Consider the following 15,788-nt stretch of genomic DNA (forward strand, 5'->3'; position numbering starts at 1 on the left):
ATTATATTCTAGCTCAATGGAAACCATAAAGTTAGGACTTTGCTTTCCCTTTGAAGATCAAGGCATCCAAAATAGCTGCTAATTAATAATTATCCAGCATATTGGTGAATATCTTTTACTATCTGAAGTATTACATAATCTTTAATGACTCTTTCCATTTCTTTCTCATCACTTAACTTAAGCATAATGTGCTAGCTGGTGCAGAATATGTTTGTTTACAAAAGAAATCCAGTTAATAAAATGGACTATAATAATGGGGTCTTATTAAAGAGATGTATCTAGATCCACAGATTATGTCCATGTACAAGTCTGGAAATATTTTCAACAGCTGTCTGGAAATTGAAAGGGTAAAATTTTCTAAAAATGCTTAACTTAAATAAGGTGGGTACTTAGGTACAATGAAAATCAAACTTATTTTTAATTTATAGAAAGTTGGAAATTGTATACCGTAAGCATTTGTTCAAAAAGTACATTGCTCTTAGGAGGTGAAGTCCTTGGGGGACAGTTTGTCATCTCTCATCATCTTCCTTACAAATTAGCTCAAGAATAAGGGAGTGAAATTCTCATTGTAAATTTGGCAACACACATAAACCAATTTCCTAATCTTATTACTGCACAGTACACAAATGATCCACGTAAAAATAAGCACTCGCTTTATTAAATCATCTTCATTATAATCTAATGAGACAATAAAATCAGCATGTCAACAGATAATTTCATTTCTTACATCATAGTAATATTTTCATGCAGATAACAGAAGTTTTTGTTTCACAATGCAACTGCTGTAAGTTAAATTGATTCAATTTAATTAACAAGCATTTATTCAGTGCCTACCTGTGCACAGCACTATACTAGGCATACAAAAGAGATAGAAGATAAGATCCCTGCTCACTGGAAGCTTACAATCTGGATAGGAAAGATCCACACATACAAGAAACAATAAAGAACCATTACAATGCACAGGAAAGTCAATACATTAATAAAATCTGAATTAAAAACACAAGAGTCCAAATGCAGACTATCAAGGGAGTGGTACAGTTGGGAATAAAGACTAGTCTGGATAATTTGACCAGAGGAAGCAAGCCTTGAATTTGGTATGATGGAAGTAATGAACACATGGATTGATAGAGAAACAGGGTGATCATTCTATGGCCAGTAAAAGATAGGAAAGAAGGAGATATTCAAGGACAGGGTAATACAAACCAGCAAGTCAACTGCAGGGAATGGCAGGCAAATTGGCTCACCTCTGGAAAAGGACATGAGTTAGGAGGTGTCATTGAAGTCACACAGGCCGGCTAAGAGCATTCAAAGTCAAGTTAAACTTTAAGTAAATAATAATGCTTAAGCACATCTATAAACTGAAGCTCCACCCCCCTATAAAAGTGTTTGTTTTCCTAACCTTAACAAAAGCAAAGCAAAACTATGCAATATGAGAATCTAAACTCAGGAGATAGGATCATTGGAGGTCAAACGATCAGACTGTGATACAATAGCAATCATTTGTGGTGTCTTTTTTTTTTTTACTCATAAAAGTTGGGTTGTCTAAGACCCATGTACTTCTTCAGCCCTGTGCTGATCTGGTCCCTAATTCACTTAAATATTTCTTCTAAAACAGCCATTTTATTTCATATTAAATCCAGCAGCAAATAAAAAGGCCTTGGGTGTATATCTGTGTGGGTCATGGGTGGGGAGACAGGCAGAAAATAAAAGAGAAAACAGGGGGTTGGTTTCAAACAGTGAGTTAAGGAATGCTTAAAGTGAGTACTTTATGAAGATGTTTCTAAACTTGGAAAAAGAAGCTAAAGTAGCCCTGCTCCCAGGCCAAGAACACTAAGGCAGAAGAAATATACAAAGTGAACTGAGCATAAGGTTTCTAAACTAACCTATATTGCTGAACCACATCCTCCTTTAAATTCAATTTGTTAGAGAAAAAAATGTCAAGGAAATGGGTCAGGGGAGAAAATGGCAGTGCAGGAACAAATCCTTCATTTGGATTAAGGTGGAGATCCTTCTTGTCTCAGGAGGCCTGGTGATGACTTATTGACCAGTCTGACCTTGATAATCCTTCAGGGTTAAAACAGGAGCATAGCAACTCCACAATGCTTGTTCTCTGGGCCTTCACATAAGTCACTGCCCTTAAACAGCAAGGAGAAGAGTACTTCTGGGTCCACAACGTATCTGTGAAAGTTACTGGCCACCAGCAGCTGCAGCTGTTAAAAATAAATAAATTAATTAATAATAAAAGAGAGAGAAGATGAGGAGGAAGCATATAAAGATATTGCTTTCAGTATGCTTAATGATTCTGAATGAGGTATCCTGAAATCCATATTTTCCAAATGTGCTGCACATTGAGGGTTTTTTTTAATTAATCAAAAATTTTTTAAAAATATACTTTTATTGGTTTCAGAGAAGAAGGGAGAGGGAGCGAGAGAGAAACATCAATGATGAAGAGAGAATGATTGGTGGGCTGCTTTCTGCATGCCCCCTACTGGGGATTGAGCCTACAACCCAGGCATGCGCCCTGACCAGGAATCGAACCCTGACCTCCTGGTTCATAGGTTGATGCTCAACCACTGAGCCACACCAGCTGGGCCAGTTTCCTTTTTTAAGGATATTTTTTAAATCTTTATTGTCGAGAGTATTACAGTTGTTCTCCCTTTTTCCCCCCATTTCCTCCCTCCACCCAGTTCCTGCCCCGCCCCAAGCCTTCACCACCCTAATGTCTATGTCCATAGGTAATACATATCTATAATAGTAAAAGTTTAATATGCTAATTAGACCAGACATCCTTCTGGACGTCCTTCTGGACAACCTTTCGGACCAAGCTGCAGTGGGGGCTGAGGCAGAGGCAGGCGGCCACCACGGCAGGGGGGCCTGAACCCCTTGCACGAATTTCGTGCACCGGGCCTCTAGTATACATATAAATTCTTTGGTTAATCTCTCCCCCCTCATACTCCTTTACCTCTGAGATTTGTCAATCTGTTCCATGTTTCCATGCCTCTGGTTCTATTTTATTCATCAGTTTATTTTGTTTATTAGATTCTACATATAAGTGAGATCATGTGATATTTGTCTCTTTCTGATTGGCTTATTTCACTTAACATAATAATCTCCAGGTCCCTCCATGCTGTCTCAAAGGGTAATAAGTTCTTTTTATAGCTGCATAGTATTCCATTGTATAAATGTACCACAGCTTTTTTATCCATTCATCTATTGAGGGACACTTGGGCCATTTCCAGATCTGAACTATTATAAATAATGCTGCTATGAACATAGGGATGCATATATTTTTCTGACTGGTGTTTCAGGTTTCTTAGGATATATTCCTAGATGTGAGATCACAGGGTCAAATGGGAGTTCCATTTTTAATTTTTTGAAGAAACTTCACACTGTTTTCCACAGTGGCTGCACTATGCTTCTCTCTCTATCCCTTCCTCTGTCTCCAAAAAGTTGATAAAAAAAACATCCTCAGGTGAGGATTTAAAAAAATAAATAAATAACATAAATAAATAAAAATGGGCAAAGAACCTGAATAGACATTTTTTTTTATTTTATATATTTTATTGATTTTTTACAGAGAGGAAGGGAGAGAGATAGATAGTTAGAAACATCGATGGGAGAGAAACATCAACCAGCTGCCTCCTGCACATCTCCCACGGGGGATGTGCCCGCAACCCAGGTACATGCCCTTGACCGGAATCGAACCCGGGACCTTTCAGTCCACAGGCCGACGCTCTATCCACTGAGCCAAACCAGTTTTGGCATGAATAGACATTTTTCCAGAGATGCATACAAATGGCCAAGAGGTACATAAAAAGGTGCTCAACATCATTTAATCATCACAGAAATGAAATTAAAGCTGCAATGAGATGTCACTTAATACCTGTTAAAATGTCTGTTACCCAAAAGACAAGAGAAATACTGATGAGGATGCCAAGAAAAGAGAATCCTTTGTGCACTGCTGGTGGGAATGTAAACTGGTGCAGTTACTGTGGAAAACAGTATAGAGATTCCTCAAAAAACTAAAAATAGGACTATCATATGATCCAGAAATCTCACTTCTGGATATATATCCAAAGAAAATGAAATCATTAATCAGTATTCCCACATTTGCTGTTGTATTACTCACAATAGCCAGAGTATGCAAACTACCTAAGTGTCCATCTATGGATGAATGAATTAAAAATGTGGTATATATATACTAATATATATATACATATATATAGTTGAAATACAAATATATAATACAATAATCTATAATAATAAACATGTAATATGCTAATTAGACCAGATATCCTTCTGGACGACCTTCTGGATGAAGCTGGGGCTGTGAGAGAAGCCCGGGTCCCAGATGCTGGAGGGAAGCCGGTGCCAGCAGCCGGGGGAAGGAAGGCCTACTCTCGCATGAATTTCATGCATCGGGCCTCTAGTTAATTAATAAATAATAAATAATTAACTGTTTTGTGTACTGATAACTATAAACTGACTTTTGCCCACCCTGTGTGTGTGTGTGTGTGTGTGTGTATCCCAATGTCCCAATGGAATAGTATTCAGCCTTATAGAAGAAGGCAATTCTGCCATTTGTGACAATACAGATGAAACGAGGGGACATCATGCTAAGTGACATAAGCCAGACAGGGAAAGACAAACACTGCATGGTATCTTCTATATGTGTACTCTACCAACAACAACAAACTTGACCTCAGAGAAAAGGAGAGAAGAATGGTGGTTGTCAGCAGCATGGAGGATGGGGGAAGAGGGAAAGGGTGGTGAAAGGGTATGGATTTTTAGTTATAAGATGAATAAGGTCTGAGGCTGTAATGTACAACATGGTAACTGTATATAATAATACTGTATTGTATAATTGAAATTTTCTAAAAGAACAGAACTTAAGCGTTCTCATCAAAAGAAATCAAAAGGTAAATATGTGAGATGATGGATGTGTTAATTCACTCGAAGGTAAGAATCCTTTCATAATGTATGTGCTCATCAAATCATTACATGCACACTTTAAATGTATTAAAATTTTATTTGTTAATTATACCTCAATAAAGCTGAAAAAATTTAATGCATTTAAGAAAAAAGTGGCTTAGTGACAAAAATAATCAAAGGAAAACATAACTAAGGATACAGCTGCATTCAGTCCTGGCCCAGAAGCTCAGCCAACATGAAAGGAGAACCATGTTGAAAGAACCATAGGAAAATGCAGCTCAGCCCTGATCGCTTTTAAACTTAGGGCACAATGTGGCCTGAAGCCATATAACCACTCTCCTGTCCATCTCTGTGCACCAATACATTTCTCTTTTGTTCTACTTAAACCCATGTAGGAGGTAGGTAGGAGGGAAAAGGGGTTAGGAGGGAAACATTGAAAAAATGTTCATTGACCTTCTTAGGCATCACTTTTCCATGTGGAACACAAAGTAGAGTAATTTTGACAAATAGAAATATGCTTGACTCTAATATTTTAAAAATTAACGAGATTAAAAAGGAAGATTAATGAATCAGAAAAGGCTTTGACAATCAATGGTGGTGAGCTCAGAGGACCCTCATGGGATACTCCCAGTGTGTCTTTCTAGGTCCAAAAATGGTCCACATGGGCAGGAGAGAGTCTGCATGTGTATCTATTTGTATATGACTATATAGTGGGGGTTTTTTTTTTTCAGTCATTTTGCAAGATCACTTTTCTGTCACTACTGCTGAGTTTACATCCTGAATGTTTCTTTCTCCCACTGGGACAACAAGCAAACTCCCAGGAGAAGATGCCTGAGAAGGGCTAGGAGGGCGGACAGCAGGAGTGGGGGATGATTTGCTTAGTAAGGGTAATTATGCCACTCGGCGGCAAAGCCCCCATTTAAAGAAAGAAAAAAAAGATGATACTGTTTGTAGGCATAAAAGAAAATTGCAAACAGAAACACATCTCCAACCTGCTCGAGCCGCTGCCATTTTCTTGTTTCGCAGTTTGTTCTCCAGAGCTTGCTACACAAAGGAAACGGTGGAAGAAAAACATGAAATTTGCGGGTGTTTTCCACTACTTCCATAAAGGCGATGATTCTGTGAAATACATTGTAACCTACCTGTTTCATCTTCTTTTGTAGATCCAGGTTGGCTTGCTTCTGGCCCTTTGCGGTAGCATTCAGATAATAGATGGTCAATCTATATTTTTAAAAAAGATAACATGTACGGCATTTTTTTTCAGTTTCTCAATAGTCCTCTTAAATTTACAGTCAGTCATAGAATGTTGGCACTGGAGTAGACTTTACGGTATTTTCTACTCTAGACCTCTTATTTTGTAGATTAAAGACTGGGTGAGCCCTAGCCATTTTGGCTGAGTGGATAGAGTGTCAGCCTTGGGACTGAAGGGTCATGGGTTCAATTCCAGTCAAGAGCATGTATCTTGGTGTCATCAATGTTTCTCTCTCTCTGTATCTCTCCCTCCCTTCCACTCTCTAAATATCAATGGGAAAATATCTTCGGGCGAGGATTAACAACAACAAAAAAGACTGGGTGCGGCGCAGAGAGGTTAAAGAAACGCACTCAGTTACCCGGGGACTGGGAAGGAGTGGACCTGGGAAGCTGACCCTCAAGTCCTGTTCTCCACAGCCAGGGGCTCTGCTCACTGTGTCTCACTACCTAATGTTAGCCTCTTTTTGGAGATGTATTAACATCAGTTTAAATTATAATTGAAAGTAACATTTTAAATGGACGTCAATGGCCTCCAAGACAATGGACAATCTACTGATGCTTAGGGAATGTGTCAAATAAAAAGGAAACTGACTCTTTGCCTTAAATGCCTTCCTTTGGCTTTTATAACTAAGAATATAATCCTCATAGGCATAGTTAACTAACATGAATTTTTTTTCCTATAGAATGTATTGTTTGCATTTCTCCCTCCTTCAAAAAGAAGATGCGTTATAAAGGAATATTCTTGCCTTTAAAGTGACATTTATGTTTCTAGAAAGAGCAAATTCCAGCCAAACATTGCAGCAAAAATCAATATGCTCATTTTACTTAAAGCAAAACAAATAAACAAAAAGAAAAAATGCAATAAAAAAAAGTAACTGGCATTTCTCTTTGTTGCAAATAACTGGATACTGAACACATTTCCTCTGCTCACCAATGTGCCAGATTATATCCTTTGTGAGCCATCTGGTGCTGGCAACACAATTACTGATATGGTTTAGCTGAGTTTGTTTACCTCTTATGTGAGTGGCAGGAGTTTGAATGAAATTACATACATGAAAGCATTAGGTACAGTATCTGGCATAAAGTAGGTGCTCAACAAGTGTGTGTGTGTGCGCGTGAGTATGTGTGTTGTCTATAATAATAAAAGCATAATATGCAAATACACTGAATGGCCAATAGTGGAACAACCATCCAGACACCCTTCTGGACGACCTTCCAGATGACCTTCTGGATGAAGCCGAAGCTGTGAGGGCCAAGGCAGCCGGGGCTGCAAAGGCCTACTCTTGCATGAATTTTGTGCATCGGGCCTCTAGTAGTAGTATAAAACTTTTCTTAGAATAGTGCCCAGAGTAGGAGGGGAAACTCAGAGACCTCACAGTTCTGGATTTCCCTGTTTATTCTCCACTTTTTTCCCCATCTTGTGATGTACCTTAAATGTGTATTCTTTATAAATCATTTTCTAGTCTCCAAAGGAATAAAATTTCCTGCAGAGAACTAACCTAAACTCTACTCAGTTACCCAAAACCACCTAAGATGATTTAATATGACCCACTGGGGAAATTCAAAATGCTTATAACATTCTCTAATTAAAGGTAATAAAAAGCCAAGCCAATTGTTTGGGCCCCATAAAGTGGAACAAGAGACCTCAGGATTTGAAAAATAAAATCACCACCAAAACTGAAATTTGGCTTTTAAATGAGAACCTGAGAACTGAAATTAACCTTGCAGTCTCTCTATTTGACCTTCTTCTATCCTGCCTGCTTTCCTGTAGACCAGCAGTTCTCAACCTGTGGGTCGCGACCCCTTTGGGGGTCGAATGACCCTTTCACAGGGGTCGCCTAAGACCATCGGAAAACACACATATAATTACATATTGTTTTGTGATTAATCACTATGCTTTAATTATGTTCAATTTGTAACAATGAAATTGGGGGTCACCACAACATGAGAAACTATATTAAAGGGTCGTGGCATTAGGAAGGTTGAGAGCCACTGCTATAGACCTAGTCACTATAGGAGGTGGGCGAATGGTGGCCTCCAGGGCAAATCTGATTCTTGGCCTATGTCGTATGGCTCATGAGCTAAGAATGGTTTTTATAAGAATTTATATAATATCCTCAATTTTACTTCTTGATCCACAAAGCCTAAAATATCTACTCTCCAGCCCTTTAAGGACAAATCTGCTCACCCTGGAAATAGAGTATCCCTGACAAGTGGCTTCCAGTCCTCCTGAACATGCCCATTCATCCTAAACTCAGTGCTTGGTACTTATGAGTGGGGGGACTAAGAGGTGGGAAATAGACATGGGTTTGAATCCACTTATTAGCCATTAGATTTGGGGGAGATCTTCATGTGCTATTGATAATACAATCCGTGATCGATAATAATTCTTGTAAAAATTAAATGAGTTAATATGTGGGTAAGCACCTGTAGCAAAGGCCATTTTAGCTCCTCTTCCACACCCCAAGACAGCTTGTTAAAGACTTAGTTAGTGGCACTGAAACAATATTGCTCCTTTGCTTAAAAATAAATCCATCAACTAGTTAAGAATATAGTCATAAATCTGACATTAAGTTGTGTGTGTGTGTGTGTGTGTGTGTGTGTTTAAATGAGATCTCATTTATACCATCAAAGGGCTTTGACTTTTAAAAGCTGCAGGATACATAACATGTTCTCAGAAGCCGCTCTATTGTGAAAACATGGAGCAGAAAAACTCGCTTCAAGGCCATCTGGGGACACATGCTGCCTCCAGCTTGTCATTTTCCAACACATCTGCCCCAGAGATTTACTATCAGATCCTAAACGCCACCCCATGACCCAGGTTCTAGTGTATAATAGGAATCTGTCCAGTAAGAATAAAAAACTATCTAAGCTATAGTATCTTACTTTCTTAAAAATTAGAATGGGATTTTGCAGAAGTTTCAGGTATCCAACTGAAATGAAACAAGTTGAGCCCAATTTCATTTAACTGAAATATTAGTCTCTAAAAAAATAGTAATCTCTTTTCCTGTTTAGTTATCCCCACAGGCTAGCACCCTCCCTCAAAGAAGGCGTCATGGTGTGAAGGGGTGAATGTTGGATTTACGGTCCAAGTCCTACGATTATTTATTTTGCTCTGGTCTCATCTAGGGAAAATCACTTCCCCCCCTCTAAGTCAGTTTCTTAATTTATACAATTGAAGAACATAGCACCTGCCTTCGTTGATGTGGCCCATGACCATGACCATCACTAAGACGAGGGGAACAAGGTGCCTCAGACCCAGCTCATTTACCTCGAACCATTGGGAGGTGTCTCACTAAGATTTCCTAGTTTTCCTTTTATTGAAACAAATCCAACCCATGTGTCAGCTTTGTTTCCAGTGTCCCTGAGGATGATTTCATTCGTGCCCTCCTTGACTGAGGGCAGTGGCAGTTCCAAACGTTCTATTGAGGAAAGTCTTGGGGAATAACGGTAGCTCTTCCATAGCAAGCATATATTTTTACTTAGAATCTAAGTTTATCTGTGGTGGCCAAGAGTCAGAAGCCAGTGAAAGGAATATGGAAACAAAATCTCCCTCTCAAGTTCTCCTCTAAGTATCACCTCTGACTTTAAAGGGACCGACTGGGTGACCTACCCAAGACCCTCTGGTCCTCTGGTTCTATTACTATGGACACACAGTTACTGATGGCTTCCTAGGTACCAGGACACGGTGATTTTTTTAGACCCCATAAACCCTGATCCCTGAAATATATTCCCAAGGGGAATATTAGCTTAGAGGCTCATCACTTCTGTGTGTTCACAGCCATCTGCTTTATGGAACAAGGGTGGGGGGAGGGCCACTCAATGTGCTGATTAGATCTAGCATTTAGCCTTTATGTTTCCCTTGCTTTTAGCCGTTTATCGATAATTATTTTGGTTACTTGGGAACAAATCTTATAATCCCAGGCAGGCAAAGACAGATGCAGATGGCTGTGTATTATGTCCAAGAGGATCTGAATATGGCTCATCAACGTTAGCCTCTCACGACCATGTGAATCAGCACTGAATCTGGTTAGGCCGTAGCACAACCCTTGGAGAGAGTGAGAGAGCAGAGAAAGCTGAAACTGAAAGGGCGCCAGGAAGCACATGACAAAGGCTCTTTCCATGAGGAGAGAGAGCACTTACACCATAACCAAAACCACAGCAATGACCAGTCCAGGATTAGAAAGCTGTCTCAAGATCTTGGCCATCCAGCTCGGGAAATCATGCTCTAGTGTTTCTCCAATGACTTCGAACATCCTATTTTTGCCACTGGAGACAAAGAAAGAAAAGGAGATAAGTTTATTTAAAACATATGGGAACCATGGTTACAGAAAAAAAGAAGAAAACTAGAAATCTTTCCCAAACACGGCCTAAATACTCTTTAAGGTTAGGAATCTGATGTTTTGCTATAACTCCTGATACTTTGACCTCATATTGTCAACATATGGATAAGATGTGATCAATTTGATCCCAACATAATCACATACTCAAAGCCTGTAGGAAATTCACCACAGAATCAGGAGACAATTTTAAAAGCTGTATGTCTAAGATTTTGATTGAAATGTGTTTTATAAATAGCTTATCAGTCTACCCCCTCAGCCAGCTCTCCTTGTAAAAGAACACTCTCTTTGGGCTGAATAAACAGTGCACTCAGTTTTTTAATTTGCTGTGGAGATGAGCATAAGGAATAGCTTAATGGAGTCAAATCCAAAAATAACCCAATACATCTTTCCATGCAATAGCTTCTATCTCATTTTCCACCAAACCTCCTTCATGAGAGCTATTAATAGGTAACCACACTGAGTGATAAGTCCTTTCTCTCTCTGTATTTCTTCTGGACAGGTCTTAAAAAGTACCAACCCAGTTCCACTGCCAAGCACATAAAATGGGAAGAGAAGGAAAAATGAGCTTTAAAAGCAAAGGTCCTAAATGGGCTGGTTCTCAGCCCATTAAAATGAGACCAAAACCCTATAAACCAGAAAAATGAGAACAGATGTCTGTCTTAACTTAGTACATAAGATTAAAATTATAAAGTAATATCCATATTGCTAACTTATTTTTGATTATGCATATTGATTTTACTATGAAAAGATGTAATTTTCAGAAAAGATCCTAGGTGTTTTTATCACCACGTTTTATGTATCATCAGAATAATGGTTGGTATAACACAATATAATATTTTGGTTTCATTATTTTTTTATCTTTAAAACATTCTCAATTACTAAAAGAACATAACCCACAAGGTGCAGATCAATTTCTTTCTCCTGATCTAATAATATTTTCCAATAACCTAAGAATGACTCCAATCATGTTCTCAGGTGTGGCTGGACTACTGGGGTATAAATTTTGCTTCACAAATTATAGAGCTCCACACTAACTAGAAAAGCCTAAGGTACATAAAGGAGAATGAAGTTTATAGACAAGTTAAGATGATAGCAACTTATTCCACTAAAGTTTATTATCTTTAAATATCTGTATCCCAGCCATAGGGAATACAGCTGCTGTAAAAAGGTAAGCAAGGGGGAGAGAAGATAAGACAATCTACTCTCCCTTCTCCAGCTTGTCCGGCTGTGCTAATGAATGTGGTTAGAATGGGAAGCAGGGATTGGAATTATACAAAATATTCCATACCTACAAAGGTCTTCTTTGCATCCTAGTGTGTCCCAAGTGCAAAGTTATTGGCAACTCTGGGGATTCTCGGATAACTTTTCTAGGTCAGGTCTCTTACCAAGAATAGAGATCTATTAATTTCATACCAACTAGAGAAGCATATATAAATTCTTGGCAATCCCTTTTTCTGACAGGTAAGCCAACATATGTCACTTCAAAATATTCCCAGAAATCTTTCCAGTCTGCTGTGACCATAAAGTCAAGTGAAATGCTAGTGCACTTACTCTATGGTTTTCCCATGAACATAGCTCCATCAGCCCTACATCGGTACAGTTTAAGAGCACACCTGTCTTTCCAGCCAGACTGAAAGCTCTGCAGGATGAAAGTCTATGCCCACATCAATCCCACTTCTGGCTTCGCGTTTAGTGCACAGTTCATTAATTCAAGCTATTAGCTAACACTCTACTGTGTTGTGGACTCAGAAAAATGAAAACATTCCCCCTTCTGGGAGTCAGCTACACTATTAAGAAAAAGAGGCACATAGAATAGTAGGATTGCAAATGAGTGATGTAATAGTAGTGTCACAATACAATATAAACCTAAACATATTGTATGATCTCACTTATTTTTTAAAATCTGCATTAAAAGAAAAACAGAATACAAAATACCAAAGTTGGTATGTCAGGACTTTGTGGGTTATGGATAGTTTTGTATTTTGGGTTGTTGTTTTTTTTTCATGTGAAAATTTTTCTACAATTTCCAGGTTTTTTAGTACAAACACATATAACCTTTGCAGTAAGATGAAAATATATAAATACATAATTGCCATGATGTTAGCAGGGAGGGATATGAGAACTTAGAGAAGTAGAAATTTTTCAAGATTATTAATGAGGGGGCTGGAGGAGAAATATCAAGTGTCAGGAAATATGGTGGAGCAATTAGAAGGTTCTTCTTCATCCGAACACCAAAGAAATAGTTTTTAAATTATTGAACTGTTTAAGGTAAATCCACTTAATAGTCTATTGGAATGATTTTTCTGGGAAATTCACCCTCCCTACCCAGGTCTTGTGAAACCAGAACAAGCTAAACTATCTCATCAAATGGCTTTACAGAATGGATCTTCTTAGGTATTGTAGCCACCATACATGAAAATATACCTGCATCTAGGAGCAACTAGATGGTGTCTCCATTAGCCTACTTCAAATGCATATTTGCCAACTGGCTGCCAGCCCAGGAACCAGGAAGTGTCAGACACACTTTACTCAACAGGCTGGGCAAATCGCCTCAAACTCAGGGTCCCTAAGGATGGTAAGTCATGAGGCTCCTTCATTTTCACCTAATTTCTAAGGCTGAACAACCCTTTTAAACTTTTAAGTCCGAACAAATTTTTCAAAGTATATATTCTTTTTCCCCCAAGTGAGAAAACTGGCAGGAAAAATAGACTCTCTAAATAGGATAGAGATAACCCCTTCCCAATACTCTGTTGAAAATATTTAAATTTTCTTGATCTCAAAATAGTGATATATATTTAGTAATTTTTCCCAAGTTTTCCAATTAGAAAATACTTGTTCAAAATCATATATTATACCTTAAACACAGACTGATTTTTTTTTCATTACAACCATAGTAACTCATGATATAAAGAGAGGCAGAGGAGTTAGAGCTCAAAAATATAAAACTGTTCAGTCACTCTAGGTGTCTAGCTCAATGATATTTTTAATATGAATGTACCTGTATAACCACCACCCTGTTATGTGTTGACAGTGTGGGGTTTCCCTTATAGACAGTTAAGTTCCTTTGATATGCTTTCCTAAGGATCAATTTCCAATTAAAAAGTTAAAAGCACACCTAAAACTTATCCTGAATATTTAGTTGTTGGGTAATTTGCAGTTAACAAATATTTGTATGGCTTACCTCTTGAACTTTGTACTCTGAATTTTATCCAGGATTTATTGAGACCAATCTCTCCTTCAAGACTGCAATTTCATATTTAGTCTCCAGATGTCACTCTCTGCATTATTTATTTCAGCCCGGGGGCGGGGGGGGGGGGGGGGGGCGGCGGGTGACCAGGACTTGTCAACATCAGCTTCCTGAATTGACAGACCTCCAGCTGTTTTTGCCCAATCCACTGGCTTAACATTTTCTTTCTTTCTTTTCCAGTAAAGCAATAATAACTCAAACTATTATTAGAGTGAAATGCCTCCTTTATACTTAAGCAGATGGGCAACAAAGCCTTTGACTTTAATTTAGTAACTTGGGTTTGACGGCATGACAGGGAAATTATATGTGGCCATTATGGCATCACGGTTGACATTCACATGGCTTTTCACATTCATATTTTCTTCACGGAAAAGGAGGAACAGCTCAAATGTATGCTGCCCGGTGACTCAACATGCAGATCTTTGCAGGGGGAGGGGGGACTTGTGGGAGATGCATCCCTTTAAGGGATGAAGTCCGATTTTCCAGATCCTGGGAACTTTGCTGTCTTGATAAGTGTTTAGACAGCAAAGGATGTTAGGAAACTGTAGAAGGTACATTTCCAACTTGGATGAAAGAGCCTTCTTGACTCTTTATTACTACTCAAGTGACTTATCCTTGTTATTTAGGGAGAATGCATGTGAGAAACAGCTTTAATATTTTACTGGCATATAGCATGGATTATAAATTGTAAGACCTTCTTTATGTTATTATCTGACTAGAGGCCCGGTGCATGAGATTCATGCACTGGGGGTGGGGATCCCTCAGCCCAGCCTGCGCCCTCTTGCAGTCTGGGACTCTTCGCTTTTTACTGCCCTCCTGCAGCGGAGGCAGGAAAGGCTCCTGCCACCGCCGCTGCACTTGCCAGCCATGAGCCTGGCTTCTGGCTGAGTGGCACTCCCCCTGTGGGAGTGCACTGACACCAGGGGGCAGCTCCTGCGTTGAGCACCTGTCTCCTGGTGGTCAGTGCACATCATAGCAACCTATTGTTCCATTGTTCCACCGTTCGGTCGATTTGCATATTACACTTTCATTATATAGGATAATGATTCCATGTCATAGGTGGCATGTGGGTAGTCTGCTATATTTATTTATGTTATATTTTATTTTATCAATGTGGTGGTTGACATGAGACATAGCAATAGCTTCAACTGTCTGGATGTGAAGGCCCAGCATCAGGAAAACCTTCACCTATAGACTAGCTCTTTGCTATCTCCTTGTATGGAAATAGCTCAGATTGATTGTCCATATTTTACCCAGGCAGAGCCTGGAGCAGTTAAATCATTTTCCCTTCTATGATTCCCACATGAGAAAATAGATGGAACTTGCCTAAGAATCTCCATGACACAGAATGAGCCAGAATACCCAAAGGATCTCATTGCCACATACCAAAATGCCATCATTTGAAAACAACTAAAATAACTCGTACAATGATTGACCATTCCTATCCTCAAGCCTGAAAGAAAACTATGCCCAAATGGAATTTCAAAGACAAGCACCTGAAGGGGCCACAGTCAAAAGATGGCGGGAGGGAGACGATCATGTAGAGGACAGGCATGGTGGACAGGAAGAGGATGAGCAAGAGCATGCCCAGGTAGAAATTATTCGATCTGGAAGCTTTGAAGACTCTGGCCTCAGGGACGTTGCAACACATCACGGCCCAGCCCTGGAAGTACATGGATGTGTGGAGTCGAAGGATATTGATGCCTGGGAGGCTGGGAGCAAAGAAAGAGCCCATCCTAGAAAGGAAAACAGAACTCGGGTCATTTCAGGTCCTCCCTCCGGAACAAGGCCACACAGCACCTGTTTGTGTCACATCATGCTTACTTGCCGAAGGCAGAAAATGCCACTCTCAACCACACAAGCCCTTTGTATAAATAATGCATTTCCATCTTTTACACACATTTTACCATCTCCCCCATTATTATAGGTACATACTTCCTTCATAGAAACTATATAGATTCCTAATCATATCTACTATTAGTAAGTTTAAATTACAACAGAGTAAGTATATATAT

At 39.1% G+C, this 15,788-nt stretch overlaps 1 protein-coding gene across 1 annotated transcript in view; it reads right to left on the reverse strand.

Moving 5' to 3' along the window:
* Positions 1–630: 630 nt before the first annotated feature.
* The window catches only part of TMC1 (transmembrane channel like 1), a 233,944-nt gene continuing 218,786 nt past the window's right edge, over positions 631–15,788 (reverse strand). Inside the window, exons 17-21 of the mRNA XM_070431495.1 lie at positions 15,270–15,509; positions 10,327–10,452; positions 6,075–6,153; positions 5,925–5,976; positions 631–2,210 (exon numbers count right to left, since the gene is read on the reverse strand). Coding sequence (XP_070287596.1) covers positions 2,188–2,210; positions 5,925–5,976; positions 6,075–6,153; positions 10,327–10,452; positions 15,270–15,509 — 520 coding nt within the window. The 3' untranslated portion in view covers positions 631–2,187. The remainder of the gene's footprint in view (positions 2,211–5,924; positions 5,977–6,074; positions 6,154–10,326; positions 10,453–15,269; positions 15,510–15,788) is intronic.

Source organism: Myotis yumanensis, unplaced genomic scaffold (assembly GCF_028538775.1).
Source record: "Myotis yumanensis isolate MYYU_CA2020_CCGP unplaced genomic scaffold, mMyoYum1.0.hap1 SCAF_12, whole genome shotgun sequence".
NCBI lineage: Eukaryota > Metazoa > Chordata > Mammalia > Chiroptera > Vespertilionidae > Myotis > Myotis yumanensis.